The sequence below is a fragment of the Drosophila nasuta genome, chromosome 3 (genome assembly GCF_023558535.2).
Source record: "Drosophila nasuta strain 15112-1781.00 chromosome 3, ASM2355853v1, whole genome shotgun sequence".
Taxonomy (NCBI): domain Eukaryota; kingdom Metazoa; phylum Arthropoda; class Insecta; order Diptera; family Drosophilidae; genus Drosophila; species Drosophila nasuta.
In genome coordinates, this window is record NC_083457.1 from 4,592,131 (window position 1) to 4,615,971 (window position 23,841).

Sequence of the window (23,841 nt, forward strand, 5' to 3'; positions counted from 1 at the left end):
ATTCAGTCTTTTTAATAAATAAAAAATATGGTCACTTTAAAATATTGAATATCGCGCGTATTTGTATCGATGGTTGGCATGTGAAAATGTTGAACATGTGCAATTGCTTTCGATGTATCGATTACGGACATGCGATATTCGCGGCCAAATTGCGACCGATATGAGCACAGCTGTTTAATGTTGTTCTTATTAGAACGATAACTTTATCGTGTCGTGAAGTTCGCTCGATCCGAGACAGCTTAACAAAAAACGTGTTTAATAAATTAGCAAGAACCGTGAATATATTTGGTCATCATATATGTACATGCATATGCAGATCGCAAATATAACAAAAGAAATATATACAATTACAAAACAAGAAACCAAATACAATAAGTGTGCGGAAAAAGTTTTGCGTCGCAGCTGTAAAAAATACTAAATAGCCAAAAAGGAAAAGCAAGTGAAAAAAGCGCCTGGCAATTGATAATTGTATAAATTCACACAGCAAAGACATTTCTTATGCTTTTTTCTTTCTGATAATTTGATAACAATAAGAAGCGGCTGCTATAATAATAAATAGGCGCTGACTACGCCGATGAGCGCGTCACAATTGTGATTCGGCAGTGTGTGTTTTCATGTGTGTGCGTGCGTGCGGCCGTCGGAGATGCGCGAAAATGTCAATTAATTGCTCGCAGCGACGACGACGACAGCAACAACAACAAGCATAGTAACCGCGGCAACGTCGACGGCGGCAGCGGCGACGATTGCAAAAATCTACACGGCGCAAATATAAACGTGGGGCCAAAAGGTGCGAATGAAGCGCAAGAAAAAGAAAAATCAATAGACAACCGAATGCAAAAATGTGTCGATATTATTGTTATGCTTCTTGTTATGTCGAAAATCAAAAATGCTATAGAACAGCCAATAGAAGGAATAAGAATAACAACAGCGCTATTAATAAATAGTATCGCAGTCGCGACGCCTACGCTAAATGAAGCGTTGCATATGCCAAATTGCGTAATTCTAGCCATAAAAAACGGCCAAAACTGAAACTCCGTCAGGTTGACTTTAGAACTAAGCTTAAAGTTCACCAATCCTCTCACCTTGCCAGTGAGTCTGTGTGCGTGATTGTGTGTGGTTGTGTGTTTACTATCGTGTAAATTCGGCTCGTGCTCTCTGCCGCGAGAGTGAGTGTCTGTGTGTGAGTGTGCACTACTGTTTGTGTGTGTGTGTGTGAGCCATGGCTGCCGCAACAGATGGCTCTGCCAAAACAGCAGCAGCCGCTGCCGCGTCCACAACAACAACGCTGCCATTGATGGCAAACGGCAGCAGCGCTGTCACCAATAACAAATCGCCAAAAATCAAAGCTAACTCGCCACAATCGGTAGGCACAGCGACATCGGCGTCGTCATCATCATCATCGTCATCCGGACTGCCAGCCTCTGTGGCGCATTTCTACTACAAGCATGGACTTTTTCTGTCTAGCTATCCAACATGCGCCTCCAGCATTGCCCTCATGGCGATTTTGCTTTCGTGGTAAGTTTATTATTCTCCTACCCGGCATACATTGGGTACAAGGGTAATATAAATTTGTGCGCGCAGAAAATATATGTACAGTGAACACTCGCAAATTAGAAATAGTTTGATTCTGAGCGTCTCCCGTATAAATACAATAAATACAAAATATGCTAAGAAATGCTGTGCAATCTGTTAAACTTTGATTACTTTGAAAACTTCAAATCTAATTTTGGGAAGATTTGAATTTTATAGATTCTATTTTGTGAGTTTATCTTGAAACATTAGAAGAAGGAAGAAAATAACTCTAAATATGTTCATATGAACACCTAAACATTAATAGCTTTACTTTTCCATAGTATTAATTTGTAAACACTTTCCGCTCTAGAAAATAAAAATCAAAACCAGTTCCGGAAAATATTCAAAAGATGAATCAATTCTGATAATTTACTTACAATCGGATAATAAAAATTAAAAAAAATGTAATTAACAAAATAAAAAAGCGACAAGTATTTCACAGTCGAGCTATCTAATTTGTTACTTCTTACATATGGATAAGTAAGCATACATATTTATGTATGTAGTACAAGTTTGCGTCTCCCAATTCTGAGAACTCAGTACATATGTGTATTTGCTGTTTTTTCGCAAAATTTATTTAGGAAATGTTCAGTTCTATGAATCTACCCCTAAACACGATTGCATGTTAAAACGATATTAAAAATACATTTATTTACCAGTCCAATTTTATGACTATGAGATTTTAAAGCTGATGAAATGTTTGAACTAATTAACAAACACAAGCGTTGTAAACCTGTTAAACACCCTTTTTTTGATTGGTTTTCAAATATATCCACATGTGTTCACGCTAAAAGCTCCATTGTTGGATTCTCAATTTTCATTGTCAAGAGCAAACATTTTTTTTAAAGAAATTTTTTCCCATTTAGCTACTCTTTTATTTTAAAAAATCACTTGAAAATCAAAGCTTTATTTATTAAACAAACATCGTTTGGTTATTTATTTGTTCAGCTTTAGTTCTTAAACAAATATAATTTATTGCAGTCTGAAATCTTTAAAGAGTTCTTCGCTCTTTTATAACTGTGTGAATCCAGTTGATTCTATTACGGCAAAATAAATATGGAATTCAAAATTGCTTGACTTGCAGTTAGATAATAATATTGATTATCAGCAAAAAAAGAAACATTATTGAACCCGTAGAGCATTCCGGCATACGTCAATCGAATATACAAATACATATATAAATATATAACAAATAAAGAATAAATGTAAAATGTGTAATGAATTTTGCGTTTATTGATAATGCATTTAATTGCAATGTAATCTAAAGGCTTTGAGAGGTCTCAGAATATGTGGATGTAAATCCATTAATTGAGGACAATACGCAATGTAATATAATCTATAAGATCCTCTGATCCTCTATTTTATTTTTAGCTCTTGCACAATACTTGAATTATTCAATATTCTCAGATATTTCTATATATACGTTTGAAATTTTGCCACGCGTTTAAAGATTTTAATCAATTTCCATGCTGAACAAAAACAAATAAAACTGTCTAGACCTCAGGTTGGCCCCGAGCATTCTCATTTTACGGGACAGTGTCTGATAGATAATTGAAAATATTAAATTATGTATTTATTTGTACACTACACAATCACACAGATTTTCATGCCCAAAAAGAATTCCAGACGGTGTTATAGAACATGTCGATGAATAAGCGTCAGTTGGCAAAGAATGTTTTATTTACCAATGGGGTATACCCAAAATATTACTAAAGAGTGAGAAAGGGAGCGCAACTTAAAAGACTTTCCAAGAATTAAACTACCCTTACTATACTGCTATTCCAGAGAACAATTTCAAATTTAAACACGCATATCATTTTTAATTTGACGTGAATACGGCGTACTTAGGGTAATTTCCATAATAGATATACACAAAATAGTATTACACTAAATACTATTATGTGTATTATATACTATATATGTATTATATATATTTACTCATATATTTGGTATTATAATATGTACACAAATAGTATATAGTATAATACTAAAATATACATACATACTATATTATAGTATAAAACTAAAATATGTGTATAGTGCATTGAAATCTCATTTCTTTTATTCAATTGATTCCTTTCTTCCGTCGGTCTCACAAAGATCAAATTTTATTTAAATTATTTTTGTAATATTGACACAGTTGATAATTGATAGCTGAGAGACATTTATTGGGTATAAGTTACTTAATTCAATATACTACATGTTGTATATGCACCATATATAAACCTATATTAGAAAGTATTTTAAAGTCGGGTCTACTCTTCATGACTAGTTTTTCATATTTATTTCAAATAAGTACAGTCAGCGACAAGTATGATTTAAATAAGCACTCATAGTATAGGAATATTTATTAAAAATGAATAACTAATTGTTGCCCCAGACATAACCGTATTAACAATTCAGATTTTATCTATAGTATCGACAATCGCACATTGCGTACTTCAGATTCGTAGTTCCCATAGCATACCCTTGTAGCGAATGAGTAGCGGGTATAAAAATGGTTTTAGTTGTCAACCAGACTCTGCTTGGCTTATCAGTTAGTGTAATGCAGCAAGAATTGTGTTTGATCAGTTTTTGTCCGTTTGTCCAGGTTCGTTATCAATGGTCAATAGCAATTATTATTGTTGGGCTCGGTCGTGCTGCTGTTTGCTGTTGTTTTAATTATTGCTTTGGCCCGCTAACCTTGAATAATATAAAAATTTGTTGATAAATCAAATACAAATGCGAAGCGGGGGAAAGTTTGAGACACGCGTTGGATGACAAACCCAATGAGGCGTTGACAGCCATAAAACAGCCACAAATGCGAAACTGAGGATGAAGAAGAATACGAATTTGATTGCTTGATTGTGTTAATAGATTAATTTGATCAATCTATGTCTCTCCATCTCTCTCTCCCTCATTTATTTATATATAGCTATCCACTGATGAACATACCGTTACCTGGCACAATCCCCACAAAAATCGTATTGCCCTATGAGGGACGCTACACTCCGCTCTTTGGCGAGGCATCGCCGCCAACATTTGCCTCTGGCTTCAATCAAAGTGGAAGCAGTGCATCAGCTGCTGGGCAGCCTCCGCCTCCATCGTCACCATCAGGGTCATCATCATCGGCGTCGACGTCAACGTCGTCGCCGCTGGTCAATGGAAGCAGCAGCGATCGAGGAAATTTGCCTTGGGCGCAGAGCAATCCGGCGCTGTACGTGCAACAGATTGCGTTGCGGGTTAGCGTGTTGCCATGGACAGATGAAATGCAGCTAATGGATGCGTTTCGAGCGCCGCTTTATGAAGTTTTTAAATTGCTCGAAATTGTGCGCAATCATCAGAGCAGCGAGAAGTAAGTAGACACAGACACAGACATCGACAGAGATATACATATATGTACAGTATTGTATATATAAATAAGTACGACATGACATTGCCTTTAATTGAATCAAATTCCCTGCACTTTCAGTCAGCGCACACTGGAGCAAAACTGTCTGCACGTGGAGAATGTTAAACGAGGCGTCCAGGGTCAGCTCGATCAGATCTTTCCGGAATACGGCTGTCTCCTGCTATCACCGGCGAATCTATGGGCGCAGAATACCCAAAACTTTACACGAGACACAAATATATTGAACACCATTTTTCAGTATCATGTAAGTGGCAAAACTCTCGACCGGAACGTGTTTAAAGTGTGTTAAGTGTGTGTGCGTAGCGTCTGAAGTTTGTCTGTATGTGTGTGTTTGGCTAGAGCTAATGGGAAATTGCATCACTTAGCAGCAAATTGATATTTACCAAGTCACTTGACATGCCCATTAATGCAACTTTGCTGTACTTTGTATCCAAACTGTCTAAGCTAAACTAAGACACGTCAATCGCTCAATTATATATAATGATGATCAGCCATGAACTTCTGTCTGTGTGTCAGTTTAAAAACCTAGGTATCATCTGCTTTAGGAGAGATGTAAGAATTTAATACTTTTGCAGATAAACACTCTGATTATATATTTTATATTATATATATATATATACCAAATAAACATGTTGATATTTTAGTATTTTCTTGGTATATTAATTTGGAATATTCTATAGAAAATACTGCAAAATTTCGCTTTTATTACAGTCGAGCTGTACAGTCTTATATGGTATGTACATTGAATTGTAGAGTTGTTAGTCAACATAAATATAATATACTAATCTAAATTATATTTATTTTGCAAATATTATGTAAATATTAATTATAGATGTTTTAGAAGACTGAAGATGGAATACATTATAGGATTTCTATCTTTACTTTAAAATTTTGCAAATAAAATCTGCAGATATATCTCTTAAATATCAAAAATAAGAAATAAATAAAAAATTTATATATTTTTATATAGAAATAATAATGAAATACCTTAAACTACTTTGAAAGATGCAAAATATTTTATAACCATATTTAATATTCAGAAACTTAAACATACAATTTGCAATCTTCAATGAATAGGCTAGTCTTTTAGTATAGTCTTTGTATGTTCCTTCAGATAACCCGTCGTCTATATGCGAAACCCTAACTCATTGATTGTGCACACACAATTCAGCAAAAGCTCGTCGCACACCTGCTCATACACATAAGTAGTTGTTTGTTTATATATAGATACTTATCTATCAAGTACTTCAGCTTTATGACTCGTGAGTCATTCACTTATTGTATACAATCTCATATTTTGTTTGGCAAACGGAAACCGTTCTTTGACAAGTCCCCCAAAAAAGGTTTGAAGAGTTTTCCATATAACTATTGAAAGATTCAGATAAGCCTGAATTTTAGGAAAACTTAAAAGTAGTTTCCTAAGTATTATTCATTTTAAAAATGTTGTTTACAATGCCAAAAAGATAATGTAATCAACGGGACAAAAAATAGATTAGACTGCGTGTTGATTAGAACTGTGAACATTTTTTTAGATTAGTCCGAAATAATAAAATATGCATTAGACACGATTACCGAGTAGGATTCAAATTCCAAAGAAAATGTTTTTGGCACTTGCAAAATTTGTAGAATTTTAATTTAAAACCTTTTCATTGATACGAAGTAAATTAAGCATTTAAGAGTTTTATCAGCTAAAGTAGGAAATTAAAGCAAAACCACTAAAATTGATAATATTTTTGTTTAAAGTATCATAATGAAATTCATCGTTTACATTTTGCTCAACAAAGAAACTGTAACTTGCTGATTTAATATTTCTATTCTCATGATTTGATAAAGCTATTTTTATTTGTGGAGGTCCATTCAATGAATTAAGTAATAAAAATAATAAAAATTGAAAATTAACTACAGCACTAGATGTTTTATATAAATTTTCTGTGGTTTATATTATGAATTTGATAATAAGGAAAAGGAGCTGGTGAAAAATAAATTCATTTTTGAGTTTGTGGTTTTGGTACATTGAATTAGATCATCTAGTTAAAGGCCAGAGATGTGAGCTTGATTTATAATTTGAATCATAATATGCGGTTGAGATCAGTCGTAGAACTGGTTCAGTCATGATGAAATGGGGAATACAATTGATGACGTGATTCGCGCGTGCCCCAAATATGATTCACCTGACAATTAATCAATCACAGAGCCCGTTTCAGTCATTGAGGGATTTTTGCACTCCAGAGATAAGCGATAACTAGACCATCGATCAATTATCTTTAATCTATATATTTATCTATCTGCAACCTTTTCGTTAATCGGTCGTTTCGTTACATTTCAGAATCTACAAAAATCGAAAGTGTCAATTGCGGAAATGCTCTTTGGACTTCCCATGCAGGATACGGGATTCAAACGCTATCCGCTTCGTGCACGCTCTCGCATAATCCAGTACGCCATGACGCTGATCCTAAAGCAAAACGATGCCGAGTACCTGGAGACGCTGAAGGAGAAATTGTTGCGATACTATCCACCATTGACAACGGGTCCAACTGGAGGAGACGTCGAGGAGCCCTCAACTATCACATATATCTTTTATCCTGGCGAGTACAAGATCTGGGAATTCCTGCCGTTATCCGTGGCCTTTATCCTGGTGTTTGTCTACGTTTATTTCTCCGTACGGAAGATAGATGTTTTCCGTTCCCGAATGCTGCTGGCACTCTGCAGTGTAGTGACAACATTGGGCAGCCTGGCGATGTCGTTGGGACTGTGCTTCTTCTTCGGCTTGACTATATCCCTGCAGTCAAAGGATATATTTCCGTACCTGGTCATATTGGTGGGACTAGAAAATAGTCTGGTGATAACCAGAAGCGTTGTCTCGATGAACGAGACCTTTGATGTGAAGATCCGAGTGGCACAGGCTCTGAGCAAGGAGGGTTGGCACATCTCCAAGACGCTGCTCACTGAGATCACGATCTTGACTATTGGATTGGCCACTTTTGTGCCCGTCATTCAGGAGTTTTGCATCTTCGCCATTGTCGGCCTGCTCTCGGACTTTATGCTTCAAATGCTGCTCTTCTCCACAATACTGGCCATGAATATCAAACGTGCTGAGTACACCACGGAGGCCAAGCATCTGCCGAAGATGATGCTAAGTTGTACAATGGGCAATGGACAGCATGGAGCGGGCTCGTTGAGCCGCCAGGACTTTCGATTCTTCGGAGCAGCGCCACCAACGCTTCCGCCATTTGTGCCCGGGACTTTTCAACGTTCTCAATCGCATCCAAAGTTGTGCTTTGCCGATGGCGTGGTCGCGGATCGCAGCAGCTTGGTGAATGGACATAGCGGACATGGTTCAGGCCAGGAGCCGCGTATTCCCAAACGCATTAAAATTGTGAACTTCTGGGCACGTACGCGTTTCTTTCAGCGCGCCTTCATGATCTGGATGAGCGTGTGGATCTGCTCGATTGTCTACAACTCGGGCTGCCTCGAACAGCTCTTCAGCATGCAAACAAACGGCACCATGAGCACCACCTACGAACTGCAGCGTCATCTACAAGCAACTCGCGGCGCTGTCAGCAGCTTTCTGCAGGGATTCAAACAGACGAGCGAGCGGCTTGGCACGCCTAACTATGTGACACCAGCAACGGATCGAGAGCAGTCGCCGTCGGAGGTGAACGAGACGGCGGCCGAGTTGCTACGCTTGAGGTATCCCAACTTTGAACTGAACTATTTTCTATCGAATTTCCACTGGTCCACCATCATGAAGCAGTATAATGTGTCGCTAAGTGGGCAATATGTGACTCTGTTACCCACCATTCGATTGACCCACGCCATCTCGCCCGAACTGGCGACGTTGCTGCGCAATCCGCAGGAGCAACTGCAGCAGAACTTCCAGTGGAAAGCTCTGGCTGCGGCGCTGGATCCCTTGGATTTCAATGATGATGATGTGCGACGCGAGTCGCCAATGGTAATGCCAGGAGGCATGCCCCTGGTGCCCAAGAGTCCCATGGAGATCTTTTTTGCCATTTTGCTGTGCTGCATTAGCATCTTTGTGCTTTGCTACACCATGGTGGTCTTTTATCGCTGCATCTGCACGCGCAACTATGCCGAATGGCGTTCCAGTTGGCATGAATCGGAGGCGCCACACACACAAACCGAGCACATACTCGAGGGTGTGCCCACACAGATTGCCGGCCATAAGCATCGCATTGAATGCCTCGTCTCCGACGGCAACTACATCATCAGCTGTTGCCTGAAGGGGCAGATCCGTGTCTGGGATGGTCGCAGTGGCGAGCAGTTAACCAGCATTGGACGCAACGATATGCAGATAGCCCAGCCACGCCCGGATGGACACACGCTCCTGCGTAAGCTGCCCAGTTCGCCAATTTGGTGCATCGACTACTTTGATAATCTGATTGCCGTCGGCTGTGCCAATGGACGAGTCGAGCTATGGGAAGCGCCAGCCGGTGTGCTCAAGTGTGCCTACCAGGAGGATGCTAAACGAAATCAGGGCATCACGCACATTCATTTGAATGGGGATCGGGTGATTGTGGCGCGCCTGAATGGTCGACTCGATTTCTATCGTCTGGAGACCTATTACAAGGGCAAGCAGATCGATTGGGGCTTCACCTCCGCCTACAGACGCAGTAAGTGATAAGTTTACTTAATATATACGAACTTTTTTGTTTAATCGCTGTCTTTATCTGTGTAAAGCTCATGTGCGAACTGGCTCAACGGGCAGTCTAGGAATAATGATGCAGCAGCAGCAGCAGAAACAACAGGAAGTCCCGCAAAAGACAACAAAGGAGGAGATGAAGATAACACTGGAGGGTGTGAGATTGGCACATCAGCAACCAATTACCTGCATGCAAGTGGTCAATGACATGGTCTTCACCGGCAGCCAGGATCACACACTCAAAGTGAGTGACAAAATGATTTAATTCAAATCCACGCTAAGCTGATTTTTGTTTCATTTGCCACAGGTGTATTGCCTCAACAAATCGGATGTGGAGTACACGCTGCACGGACACTGCGGCCCCATCACATGTCTCTTTGTGGATCGCTGGCAGCCAGGCACTGGTGGCTCTGGCTCCCAGGACGGGCTGCTGTGTGTCTGGGATCTATTCACAGGCGCGTGCATGTACAACATTCAGGCGCATGACGGTGCCGTCAGCTGTTTGGCCTGTGCGCCCAGTTACGTCATCTCGCTGGGCACGGATGAGCGTATTTGTGTGTGGGAACGCTTTCAGGGCAATCTGCTGACCACCATCAACATCTCAAATGCCTATTCCAGCTTGTTAATGCTAACACCATCCTTGTTGGTAACAAGCAAAATGGGTAAGCTGAAAACATTTCATTGATACGACAAATTCTAATTGCGATCTGTTTTGCCTCAGGTTCCCTAATTGTGTGGGATGTGCGAACGGGGCAACCTGCGCGAGAAGTCAAATTGGACTTTGCCAACCTGCAGCTGTGCCCCAAAATCATGATGCTCGCCTGCGATTCGGTTGTTTGTGACTACGGCAATGAGATTCGCGTTGTACGGTTTCCCATTGTGGCCGATAAGTGCCACTAAAAGCCGAAATGAATTTATTTTCTAAACAAAACAAAACAAAACAAGAAAATGAAAATGTTATTAAGTTACAGTTAAATTGAATGAACATGACACTTGTGTGTATGATATAATTTAAAGTTTAATCTTACTGACGCATTCATTAATTTATAACCTAAGGCTATCACTTTTAACCAGTGTCGTTGTGTTTATTCCATTATACGGCTACCTACCATAATATATATATAGAGTATATATATTTAATAATGTACATATGTCGATGCATATGAAAATGATAACACACATTTGTTTCACATTAACATACGTGCAGATTTCTGCATAATACCATCATAGTGTCTTAAAAAGCCTCAACATAATATTAAACGACTAATTGTTAAATTATCTATATTTTATATATTTATTAGACTCATCGTACTCTTAATTTTCTATGTGAAAAGTAAATCTGCAAGAAAAAATGCTTCTCTATGTGACATTGTTTTTAATTATTAACAAATTCTTTATTTCAAGATGACTTTAAATGCAAGTTACTTTTTTAGTTTGATAAACTTGGAATTGAATTCATAAACACCGATGGACTCTTTGTTCTTCTGATCGTATTCCACCCAATCGTCATCCGAAAAATCGACATCCTCAAAGACCTGACCATTCTCAGCAGAGTGTACTTTCCAGCCCGAGCGTGGTGAGAACTCCACAGGTTCCACGCCGCGGCAATCGAAGACAACGATGGTCTTAAACTTGCCGGCATCGTCCCCTGTGTAGGGTACTATAAAAATAAAGAGAAAGTAGTCAACGATAGTTGATCGAGTAACTAATCAACCTATTTACCACTAGACTTCTCGACTACATCAATGCTGTTCTCACGACCGCACATCTTGCACTTCATATAAAAGTTGAAGCCATCGGGATTGCGGGAATCTTGCTGCACGCGTTCCGATTCAGTAACATCATGCCATTTGTCGGAAGTTTCGCCGCAGTTGCTGCAGGTTAACTTAAAGAAGAAGGAATAGTCGGCATCTATCTCCACCTTATCAATATTCTCAAGCGTTGCTGAGATCTGCAGTCCCACTCGCACCATTGTTTCTCAAAAATGCAATAATTCCAATTGAGTATTTTTTGAAGTGCTGCCAAATTTCCGGAAAATATGACATCAGCTGAGCGACACGCAAGTCGGTCAGCACAGCTGTTCTGTCGTGCTGCCAACTCTATAATTTTTTAACACAGGGGCAACGCTTGTTTTTTTAGGCAGAAGTATAAACAATTGGATTGCAAATTATTTGAAGAGTAAAATACAGTATTGCAATGGATTTAAACATGAAACCCTCGTTAGCTGTCGATGAAATGTTTTCTGAGGTCGCCGGTTACATGGACATGGAGGAGGTGAGTTTAACAGAAATGACAAACAAAGAACTTACCACCATTTAAATGTCCACTAACTATGCAATTCATTTTGCACATATTCTGCAGTCGGGCAGTGCAACTGGGATGATGATGGACCATATGCCTACGCCCACTAACGATAAACACGTGCATGCCGATTTCTATAATGATTTTGATGATCTCTTTGATGATGATGATAACTGGGCCAAAGCCAGAGCTGCCAACAACAAGTAAAAAGCATAGATCTGTCTCTTAATTAAGTTCTTTTACTAAATATACTTATCAATAATTGATTGTACTAATAATCTGCATGTGTGGCTTGCTCAGTTTACATCAACTGGACAATTGCAATTCAGCGCGTTCTGCATCACTTAAGGGCTCAACAACTTGCAGACATGCATTGGCAAATTCGATAAATAGGGGCTCCTGCATGGCGGCTGTCATGGTTAGGTTGGCATTGTGTGCCACATCAATCTGCTGCAACAGTGCACGCAAATGGGGATTCAAGAGCAGTTGGCGCAATGGCTCGCAATTGTCTGGAAGTGAAACAAAATTTGTGATTAAGCCTTCGACTGACAAACTTGAATGGAAATTCTCGTACTTAATTTCTGTAGCAATGCAAGGGGAATGGTATCTTCCGTGCTGAATGGAGCATACAATGTTGGCTCCTGCTCTACTGATGATTGACTATTATCTGCTTTGCGGCTACCCTTTTCTCGTTGTGCAGCTGCGAGTTCCTCGCATTGCGTTGATTCCTTGTGTTTCTTATAGCAATTTACAGAGCAACTGTTAAAATACACAATGAATAATGTTGGGGATGCATCGGATAACTTGCTGAAATATATCACTTACTAGGGAGCTATGCATTTGCTGCATTTGTATTTGTTTGTTAAATTTGGGCAACTCACACACTCCATTGTTTTGAAATTGATAAATCGCGTGCTTCCAATACTAAACAGCTGTTGAATGTTTCAGGCCGTCTATTTCGTATTATGAATGCCGTGGAATCATTCAATAACTGTTTAGTATACTATGCCGCGTCTTTTCATCTCTGCATCCGTTTTCAATTTGCGGCGGTAAAGTCTGAAAAAGTTCAATGTGAAATGCAAAATGCATAAAAATACGAACATCATAATTTTGTTTCCTTTCATATTGACACAGTTTAAAGAAAAATAATTTCTATGTATATGTTTATACTTTACGAAAATAAGGGGGAAATAAAGTGTTTCAAAATGTTTGTTCAGTGATTAAGAAAACAATGTTATTAAATAAATAGATTGCGTATATTAAAGAACGCAACTGCAGGAAGGGTGAAAGCTTCAACACATAATTATTTTAAATAAATTTACAGCCAACATCTCTAAAATACACGTTTTAATGCCAATGGAATATACTAAAATATAGAAAAACCCGAGAATTGTTACTGGTTCCACTAGTGCACAACATTTCTAAGTTTTTCAAACCTTGATGCCATGTGGTAATATTTTATCATCGGTATCTCATTGTTGTAATACACACACATATCACATATCTCGCAAATTATAAAACTAAAAAATAAGATATACAAAAGCAAGTGAATAACGTAATTTTTCATACGCAGAAAAATACCAGAAATCTAGCCGCTCGGAAATAATGGGTTGTTGTCTCAGCTGAAAGAACTGAACGAATCCCAGTTTTTTGATTGTCAATTCAATGCGGAGTGCTCTGAATATTTTGGAAAGCAGATAACAAATCGGTTTACTTTTCACGTCTTGCATGTCAGCACTGAAAGCCGTTTAATTTTGATTGTCTTTTGAGACCTCGTGCCTCAAATGTCAGTGGCAAAAATGGGTAAAGTGGCCCACATACGAGTAACTGTTACTATCTGACCTGGCTGGCATGTTTGTCCTGCCCTGCCTTGCCCTGCCATTGTTTTTTTTATGGGTGTCATGATATTACAATAACAAAAACGGACAACAAAAAAATGTAGCATACTGCACGCTAACTATCGCGTGGTGCTAAGAAAACAAACAATTGGCTTATCAACTGCAGACAGGGGTGGCTGTGCCTAATAGAATATCGGGGAGACATTATTTGGTTCAGAAACCATCTCATGACCTGGCCTAAAGGAAGTACATAGGGGCAATCTTAATAAATAACCCAAATGGTTTTTATTCTGCAGAAATAACAAATTGCTTAAATTTAAGCTTTTTTATGTGGCTAGGGCAACTCGCAAATAATTAAAAAAAAATTCAATAAAAACGAATAACTTTATAACAATATAATATAAAATACTGAAAAATCGACAACGGCAGCGGCACCAACAACGACAACGACAACGGCAAAAACAACGACAACAACACCAATCAAATGACGGTCGGCGTGTCCACAAATTGCAAACATATCCTGCACACGAAACGGCCAGGACTTGGCCAGTGCTATCAACACACACACACACACATGCACAAACAGTTTACACATACATGAGGCTCTCACGCCACACACACCGAACAGCAAGTAAAAAATGTTGCGGTAATTTGTTTCTTGACTGCACTAGACCCTTTACATTTGGAACATTTGAACGTGTTTTTCTTCAAATTTCCGAATTCTAAATTTGCGTGAAAGGTTAAAGGTTAAAGGAATTAAGGAATTAAGGAATTTTTATTTCTCTTGATTTGAAGAATACCCAAACGTCAAAACAATCGACAATTTACAGCAATGAAATCGGATACCAAATAATTAGCCTAGACATGAACCTTTCTGTTTGAGTTCTTCTGGTTGACATATTCAATGTTGACTATTGGTAATCAATAAAATGTTGTTTTTCATGGAGATGCGTTTGTTAATTATTTCCTTAACCGAAGACCCCAGAAGCATGGTTGCCACTTTTGGTACAAATGTACCAAAACTGGTACATTTTTTATGCGTTGGTACATTGGATCACTTTTTATCATTTTGGTACATTTTCAATATGCCTGGTCTAGAATTTAAATTTTTCATAAAATTTTATTTTCACACATATTATTTTAACAAATGGCTTTGTTCCACCAGACACAAATTTTGTATCAGTTAGAAATTGAACCATGACTAACACTGGAAAATATCGCATACAGTCCATTTGCGACGTATTGTGTCAATTGAGAAAATATGTATGCGCCAATCTAAGGTCTATCACTACGTAAACAGTTATATAATATATTGTGAATCACAATTTGTGAAATTCAAAAAATCTTTCGTGAAAAAATTTGTGGTACATTTTTGCTGAAATTGGTATATTTTTTCAAAATTTTGGTACAAAAAATTTTTTTGGAATGGCAACCGTGCCCAGAAGCCAGCATTCTCATAATTGCATAATTCAATTTATTATTTAATACTAGATATTATGAAATAATATGCAAAAAATAATATAATTCTGTCTTCATGTCGCTTACGATAATGTCAAGTTATGAACTCCATTTATTTAATGACTATACAACTCATACCTTTGGAACATTTCTTTATCATTAGTGTGTAAAAGCTTTTAGAAAAATGAAGAGCTTAGATTCAGCTCCAATTACGCTTCTTACGCACAGTTTGACGTAATTGATAGAACCTTATCTTTTTGATAATAAAGGGTACGAAAAGCGGGCAGCCAGCAAACGAAACTTAGTACAGTTGTTGAGCAAAAACAACGTACAACATTGGTGGCAATAAATGACTTCAATGACTGACTGACTGCCTAGCTCTCTGCAGCTAGAAAAGGCTGCCCAGGGAGGCGAAGTTTTGGGCCATATTTCGGACAAAAAAAAAAACAACAACAGCAGCAGCAGCAGCAACAGTTTTTTTCTTTGGTAACAATTGCAATGCACAAAAAGATTCCAGCAAACAATGGGCAACACTGCTCGTATGTAGCCCGCTTGCTTTTGGGGCAAGGTGTGGAGGGTAGAGGGGGGGCAGGTAACATGATGGCGCCTCTGCCGCTTCCGCTGTTCGTGCAGCACAAGCGCGATAATTGCCAGCGTTATCCGCTCGGGCTGCCAGTCAAATAGGCGCTGCCTGGGCTTTGGGTTTCGCTTTTGGTTTTGGTTTGAGCAGCAGCTATAGCTGGAGATGTAGCTATAGCTATAGCTATTGTCGGTGTTGGTTCTGGAGCTGGAGCTGGAGCCTGAACCTGAGCCTTCGTGTGACTCGCCTACTTTTGATTTACAACTTTCGTGCAACAGCAACAACAACAGAAACAACAACAATTTCGGTGTATGTATCGCAGCAACAACAACGAAATACAAAAAAAGAAAAGAATGGTAGAAATGGACAACAAATGCAAACAAGAAGAAGTGAAAAAGGTGGCACACGCTACACGCCTGGCGAGGAACACAGCAGCTGCCACTGCAGGAGCTGACAATGGGCATGAAGGTGCATTAACCACCTGCAGGTGTTCTTCGTTAGTAGTTTTCAGCGTTTTTGCTACCAGCCAGCTATTCAGTCAGTCAGCCAGCCAGCCAGCCAAAAGCCAAAAGCGATATAAATAGATAGCGGCACTTTTCGCCTTGGTCCTTTTCCCATTTCCCATTTCCACATTCTGCATTTCTTTCCAATTTTTTGTTGCTGTTGTCTTTGTTGTTGTTGTTGTCTTGTGAAGGCGGGCCGTGCTTGGCAATTGGGTAGATTGACAGATCATGCAAACATAATGGCAGCATATTGTGCATATTATAAATATTAAATTACATTCAACAAACTGGCATTTAATACGTTCCCAAATCAAATGCCATCTACAGTCTTCACTGTCAATTTGCAAACAACTTTCATGAAACAAAGCATTGCGAATGAGAAATAATGCAAAAATTCAAGTAATTTATCGAATATATTTTGAAGTAATACAAAGCTTCTATACAGATGGTGATTATGGTAATAAAAATACGCGAGAAAATTTAAAAAATGTAAAGAAAGAATTTTTGGAAACACTTTTTCCTTAGCATTAATATAATTAATACAGTAATAAATAGCTATTTGCAATTACCAATTAATAGAATTTTATTTTATTTTATTTAATTAGAAAATACAATGATATTGCTAAGGAAAATGTTCTTTTTATACCCGCTACCCATATTGCAGAATACAATTTTGTGCCTGCAGGAAATGTTTGTAACAGGCAGAAAGAGGCATCTCCGACCCTATAAAGTATATATGTATATTTTTTATCAGACAATATAGCCATGTCCATCTGTCCGTACATCTGTATAAACACGCATATCAAGTTTGTTTAAAAATTTTGCCATGCCCACTTCCGCCACCGCAAATTTACGAAAATCGGAAAATCGAAGATAGCAATCGCAATTTTGAAGCTAGAGTCGCGATTTTCAGTACATGCAATAACAACTACAGTTTTTATGATTTCTAATTCCTGGTTGCGAACAAATAAAATTGAAGAAGCTATTTAAGATAATATTTTGAATGTAAAACAACGCCCGCTTACTACTGGTATCACTTGCTTTGGCTGAAATGTGGTATATACTGTACTCTATGGTATATTTTTAACGTACTTCTATGTAATATACCAGACTTTTCGCTTGGTATATTGTTTTCGGTGTTTTATGGTATATTAATTTTGTATATTTTAAGAATAATACCGCAATATTTTTCTTTTATTCACGAGCACATTCAACTGTAGCTTTCTTACTTGCTTAATATTTTATTGGATTCCATTTTAATTCATATTTTTTACAATTGATTTTTTAAAATTAACAAGAAAAATAAAATGGAATATGGCTACCATTCATCTCAAACAAGAAAGGTTTATGTCTAGAAATCCAATCACGAGGAATCCTGTGGTTTTACGTTTGTTGATTTCACGTTTTTCTGTAATGCTTTTGTTTTTACTATTATTCAAATAAAATAGTCTAATTATTAAAACATAAAAGTAGATTTTCGATACTGATTTTAATAAACAAAAGAGTATCATTAAAGTAATTGATTTGATACTACTTATTATTGGTAGAATAATTCTTTAAGTCTTTAAGCATATTTTGTCATTACCGAAATTGATTGTAATAACTTTAAAGTTTTCTGTTGTGGCAAAGTTAAAATGCATAACGAAGATACATATCTTAAGAAAAAGTATTTATTGCTTACTTCTAACTTATCGTATTCTTCATAGTCACTTTAATTTAGCACTTGCTATGCTACTTACTTTTTGAAGTAGCTGATCTATTCGAAAGCATATCCGATATTAGAAAATACTTAAGCACACTTTAACGACCACGAGGCGGGCAAAAAAAAAAAAATAGAGGCCATTTAATATGGGAGACTTTTTTCGGGGTGTTGAAATGTGTTGAACGGGGGGAACGGAGGTTACATCTAGTGGTTCATAATTTATAACGCAATCACGTGCCGCACTCGCCACATTTTCCCTTCCCCCCGTTTGAGAGTCGTCTCTCGTCTCGACAAGTGCAAAAGGCAAAGGCGCCAAAAATATGAATACGTATACGAATAGAGAGCGACTAAATAATTTGGAAATGATTTACAATATTGCCAGGCACAGCCGAAATGGGGCAAATAACCAAGGAGGGTGTTCATAAATCTAACGGCATGACGAAAAGATGCACTGCAGTCTGCCAGCCAGAGCTTGCGAAACCCCCAAAGAGTATAGAGTAAAAAACAACTATGAAAAAATGGACAAAAAATTACAGGCTGCACTTCTGCCTGGATGATGCATGACTGCCGAATGGCAATAGACATTTTGGTGAGCCAGTTTGATGACGTCCACCAAAGATACTCGGGATCAGTGTCTGCCCCACAGCAACAACAAATTTGTTGTCACATAAAAGTGAATGTCCCGCAGCGCTAATTCAGTTATATATCGCTCATGGGCCTAATCTACTGGGAATTTCTATATGGAATATGATCCGCATAAACTAATCCTTTCGACGCATTGGGGCGCCTTACTTCTGCTCCTCCTTCTGCTTCAGCTTCTGCTTCTTCTTCTTCTACTTCGGCTGTAACTGCAGCTGCGATAATTGCAATGGCTGCCATTTCAATTTGCCTGCTGCCAGGCAGCATTGATAGATGATGCCGCCCCCCGTTGTCCTTGCTCGTCCCGCCCGCTGTTGTCAAACATTTCGCGCCTTGGCCATTTGTCTTTATCCTGTTGTTCTTCTTGTTGTCCATACCCTAACCTTTCGGCGAGTACAACGCGGTTGTCAAGTTGTTTGTTGAACTCACTTCTGGTCATGTTGCTGGCTCCTAATTGTAGAAATTTATTGATCTAACTTTATTATATATGAACTGATTGACGTTAATACAAATTATTTGTAAGATAGTAGACAGATATTTCAATGATAAATTTTCTTGTTTCATTATTTATTTTCATTTTAATATAGTTTAATCGCAAATTAAACATTCTTTATGCATGAATATTGTTGTTTATATAAATTATTGAGTAATTCAAATTATTATTTGCAGTGCTTAAATAAAAATATTCATAATTAGAGTATAAACTCATTTAAATTACACGTAAATAAATGACAAATATAAAAGATATAATAAATGTAAACGTTATTACTCCATCAAAAAAGATAGCACAATTCAAATTTATTCATTGTACAAGAATACATTGTTTACATAAGTACAAATTAATGAATTAATTAAATCATAGCTTGCATTACTTTATTTCTTATCTTTTTATTTTATTTCATTTCATTTTATTTAATTTCTTATATTTAAGATAGATTAGTCACCGTTGTAGTTTTGAATTTAAAATTATCTGTAAATAATGAATAAATAAATTGTATAATTATCCATTTTTACTTAAGTAAACAAATCCCGTTTTCTTGCTTTGTTCTACATAAAATTTAAAAGATAAATGAATCCCTTTCAAGCGTGTTTTTTTATAGAGTATACACAATTCGCCTTGTGCTTCACTCTGCTATTTTAGTTGGCAATGCGGCGTCTTAATTAAAAAGCTGCACTTCGTTTTAGAGCGTTCAGTGCAGTTGGTACAGTTGCTCATAGAATTCCACGGCAAGGCCGCATGAGGAAGGGGAGACGGCTGGAAGGGGGGGGGGTGGGGTGCGACTGATGGGTGCAAATTGTGTACTAGAGTGCTGTACTTGTATTTATGACTTGGCACGCAGCGCAGCATGATTTACAGTTTATTGAGAGCGAAACAAAGCGAGAGCAAAGAATTAGCCGCAATGGCTCATCAATCATAATGGACTCAGCCAGGCTACCTTGTGCTTGGTAATCCTTTTGGGCTATTCCAAAACCCTCTCTCTCTCTCTATCTCTTGGTATCTCTTGGTTGTATTTGGGCTCTTATGACTCGACTGGCTTTATGGTCATATTATGCTTAATAAACCAACTGCTGCTGCTGCTGTTGGTGTTCTTCTTTTGCTTGCTTTGCTTTTATCTATGCATCGGCTGAGAGCTGAGAGTTGAATTTTATCTGCGAGTCGCGTCATAATGGAGCAGCCATTGAGCAGCAGTCGACGGCTCCTGGACGCCGGCGCGTGATTTATGTGATTACTTCAATGCGGCGGCGTTGCGCCAAAAAATAAAGAATTCTTTCTCTGCAAAATATATACCAACAACATCAACAACAACAACAAAAGCGCCAAAAAAAATAAATAAATCTGAAAGGAAAATAAAAAATATAAAAGAACCAACACACACATACAAACGCATCTACTATAGGAGCTTATACGAGTAGAAGAGCCATTGAGCCAACGTCCAATATAAAATAAGTATGTAATAATAAACTGGGCGACTCCATAAAATGGCCATTGACTGCAAACATTTTGCGGTCGAAGCGGTTGAAATTGTCCTCTCTGCCTCCTCCCCTCTCCTTCCCTCTCTTCCCCGCTCTGCGTTTCGCCCACTCTGTGTCTATCTTTTGGCAGTAAATAAATAAATATGCATAAATATTTTGTGGCTTTCTTTGCAATTAACACTTGATGCACGCTTCGCTTGATTGCAGCACATGTCCTCGCTCTCATCCCAATCTATATCGATCTCTCTCGCTCTCGCTCTCACTTTCTCTTTCTCTCTCTTACTCCATTATCTATATATATATTTACACTCCAATGAAAAGTATCAATCCAGCAACTGACACTGAATATCTTGTCACAATTGACCACATTTTAAATTGTAATTTTTGATTTTTGATTTGTTGCCTTTAAAATACTTATGCAACAAATTAACTTTATAAGAATATTTATTAGTGCTTAAGATACATAAACTCTATTAGCTTTAAAGCAATTTACAATATTAAAAAAAGAAAAATCTTAGAAATCAACTATTTACCGAGTGATATATATTTATTGTTGAAGTGAATTTAGTTTTATCGTATAAGTTAGACGACTTAAATATAATGCTAGCTAAATGATCTTCGGATTTACCTGGATTATCATTCAACGAGAATTGCAGCAGTTAACTAGTTCTATAGCTAATAAACTATATAATACGAAATAAACTATTTTTTCGCTTTAAAATAATAGACGAACTTGTTATTCTACTATATAAATTAAAACAAAATTATTATTATTTTATTGTAGCTAACAAATTAATAAATTCCATGAACAGGTTGTGATTAAAATAAATAAATGTTGAAATATTTATTCACTATTTTGAAATTTAAGTAGGATTTTCTCATTTTAGTTAGACGATTAATAAACTATGAACAATTAAATAATAAACTACATTTTTTTTTTTAGCTTAATATTGATAATCTATGTATAATATTTAAAATTGTTAGCTTAGGTTTGATTAACTATATGAACAACATTCAATTAATCATGAAAGGCTGTTTCAAAAAATTTTGTTATTTTTGCTGCAAGAAATCTTCATAAACAAGTCTTTTATTTTTACTAAGTTCATAAATTGTTATTCTAAATTTTAGATTTTAAACTTCGATTTAGTGTTTTTGAAATTGTAAAAAAAATTCGTTGACGCTAATAGTTATTGTAATTACGAGTACTCACAATTGAATATGAATTGTGATTTTATTACTATGTATACTTGATGTAAACTATGTAGAAGTAAGTAGTAATCTATCAATTTATAATTGATAAACTATGTAATAGGAAAATGAAATATAATAAAATTAATAACTGTAATATATTACCTGTAGACAACAAATTAATTAACTATACACATAATTTAGCACTCTTCTTAATAAATATACACTGTACTCATCTTCAACAAAAGCAAAACATCGCGGTATTATTCTTAAAATATTCAAAATTCATATACTGACAAAACACTAGAATGTACCTCAGAATCGATATTGTAATTGGTGTATCGATATACTACAATTACATACAAATAATACCACACATAATACCAGATTGTAAACCCAAAGTAAGCTGTTGTTTTTTGGTATATAATTATTCGATATATATACTTTATGGGGTCGGCGATGACTCCTTCGTCCTCTTACTACTTACATTTTCTGGAGGCACAAAGTTATAATACACTTCGACCTTATGGGTAGACGGCTTTATAACTAAATGCATTTATTATATATGAACAAACTGCCATTAATTCTTAAAGAGCTTTGTAAAAATTCGGCTTGTGTAAATACTACAATGTAATAGATATATATATTGATTCAGCAACTGCAATATACAATATGCAGTGTACAAATTTAATAGGAATTGTGATTTTATTATGGTGTAACGACGAGAATTGCAGCTGTTAACCGACCAGTTTTAATGGGTTTATTGAGCTGCGCTGAAAAGCAGGCAACACTTTTTTCACTTTTGCAACATCGCGATGTCGACTGCTAATGAGACTTGCTTCCCGCTTTTAACTTCCGTCGCAGAGTCGCGTAGCAAGGTTGATTTTCAATTTAAATTAACGCAAAATGCGCGCTCATTTATTAACTGAGCAGGATAAGCTTATAATGTTGTAAATGTATCTGGTAACATATTTATATACATTTAAAAATATTATTATATTCTTTTATGTGTCGCATTGGTGCGAAATCACTTTCCTCAATTGAACACAAGCCCAGCAGCTCTTTCGTTCTTCCTCGTTGTTGCACCTTCTGCATAGTTGGCGAATTGAAGCACTCGCTGTCGGTGCAGCACGGATCGCATTCAAGTCGCTGCCACGCTTGCCACTGCCTGTGGCACTTATGCAGTCGACTCATTCATGAATGCATTTTACATGCATCACGAGGGGAGAGGGAGTGGGGTTGGAGCTGGGGTTGGGTTCGGCAATTTAACAGCATTTACTGTAACACTTGTAATTATTTCATGAGATTTATCTGCAGCACATTGGCCACAAGCTGCCACTGCCACTGCCACTGCCACCGCTACTGCCCCCGTTGCACTTTGGTAAATGCGACAAAAATTCCAATTGCAAGCGTCGACGAACCGCAGCGCAAACAAAAGTATGCCTCGCCATCGACAAAGGCGATGGCGAGAGTGGCAAACGGAAATCAGAGTCGGGCTGGGTTTGGGGCATGCCACAAGTGACCACAGGGCAGCAGCGTCATGCATAAACCAGAGCATCTTACGGACTTCGATGTTGTCGTTGTCGTTGTCGTTGTCGTTGTATCTGCGGCAGTTGTTGTTGTTGCTACTGCTACTGCTGTTGTGATAAGCTGCCATGCCGCACGCATCCATTTGCCGCATGCAGCCGTCGCGAGGCGTCGCATCGCGTCGCAGTGGACCGGTTTCATTTACTGCCTGTCCTGCTGTCAGTTTTGTGGCTGCCTCGCGCACTCGTGCGTCAACTTACAAGGCACACGCAGCGCCATCTGTTGTGCTTTATTTGCGTTAAAATGATTGGATGCCCGTCATATCTGCGGCTCTCTTTATCCTTCCTCCCCTCGCCACTCGCCACTCGCCCCTCGTCCCTTGCGCCTCGCTTCTTCTATCGTGCCACCTGGCTGACGTTGCCAGCTCGTAAATTCTTTTGCACGCGCTGCGATAGGCGCATTTGTTGTTGCAGTTGCTGCCGTATTGTGTGGCAGCCATTTCCAGGTG

At 37.8% G+C, this 23,841-nt stretch overlaps 4 protein-coding genes across 4 annotated transcripts; 2 read left to right on the forward strand and 2 right to left on the reverse strand.

Annotated features, from left to right (window-relative positions):
• The first annotated feature begins 204 nt into the window (after window positions 1-204).
• LOC132789147 (sterol regulatory element-binding protein cleavage-activating protein) lies at window positions 205-10,968 on the forward strand. The gene is made up of 7 exons (XM_060796935.1): window positions 205-1,515; window positions 4,487-4,906; window positions 5,024-5,207; window positions 7,290-9,594; window positions 9,662-9,867; window positions 9,931-10,285; window positions 10,345-10,968. The coding sequence occupies exons 1-7, from the start codon at window positions 1,220-1,222 to the stop codon at window positions 10,521-10,523; spliced, it is 3,945 nt and encodes a 1,314-aa protein (XP_060652918.1). The 5' UTR covers window positions 205-1,219; the 3' UTR covers window positions 10,524-10,968.
• A 28-nt stretch (window positions 10,969-10,996) lies between these two features.
• On the reverse strand, window positions 10,997-11,654 carry LOC132789148 (UPF0587 protein GA18326). Its single transcript, XM_060796937.1, has 2 exons — window positions 11,346-11,654; window positions 10,997-11,283 (listed from the first exon to the last, which is right to left on the reverse strand). The coding sequence occupies exons 1-2, from the start codon at window positions 11,593-11,595 to the stop codon at window positions 11,045-11,047; spliced, it is 489 nt and encodes a 162-aa protein (XP_060652920.1). The 5' UTR covers window positions 11,596-11,654; the 3' UTR covers window positions 10,997-11,044.
• Window positions 11,655-11,733: 79 nt separating this feature from the next.
• On the forward strand, window positions 11,734-12,188 carry LOC132789150 (COP9 signalosome complex subunit 9 homolog). The gene is made up of 2 exons (XM_060796939.1): window positions 11,734-11,897; window positions 11,985-12,188. The coding sequence occupies exons 1-2, from the start codon at window positions 11,820-11,822 to the stop codon at window positions 12,129-12,131; spliced, it is 225 nt and encodes a 74-aa protein (XP_060652922.1). The 5' UTR covers window positions 11,734-11,819; the 3' UTR covers window positions 12,132-12,188.
• Window positions 12,189-12,216: 28 nt separating this feature from the next.
• LOC132789149 (zinc finger HIT domain-containing protein 3) lies at window positions 12,217-13,120 on the reverse strand. The gene is made up of 3 exons (XM_060796938.1): window positions 12,750-13,120; window positions 12,499-12,683; window positions 12,217-12,433 (listed from the first exon to the last, which is right to left on the reverse strand). Exons 1-3 carry the CDS (start codon window positions 12,812-12,814, stop codon window positions 12,231-12,233), a joined length of 453 nt encoding a protein of 150 aa, XP_060652921.1. The 5' UTR covers window positions 12,815-13,120; the 3' UTR covers window positions 12,217-12,230.
• Between the last annotated feature and the right edge of the window lie 10,721 nt (window positions 13,121-23,841).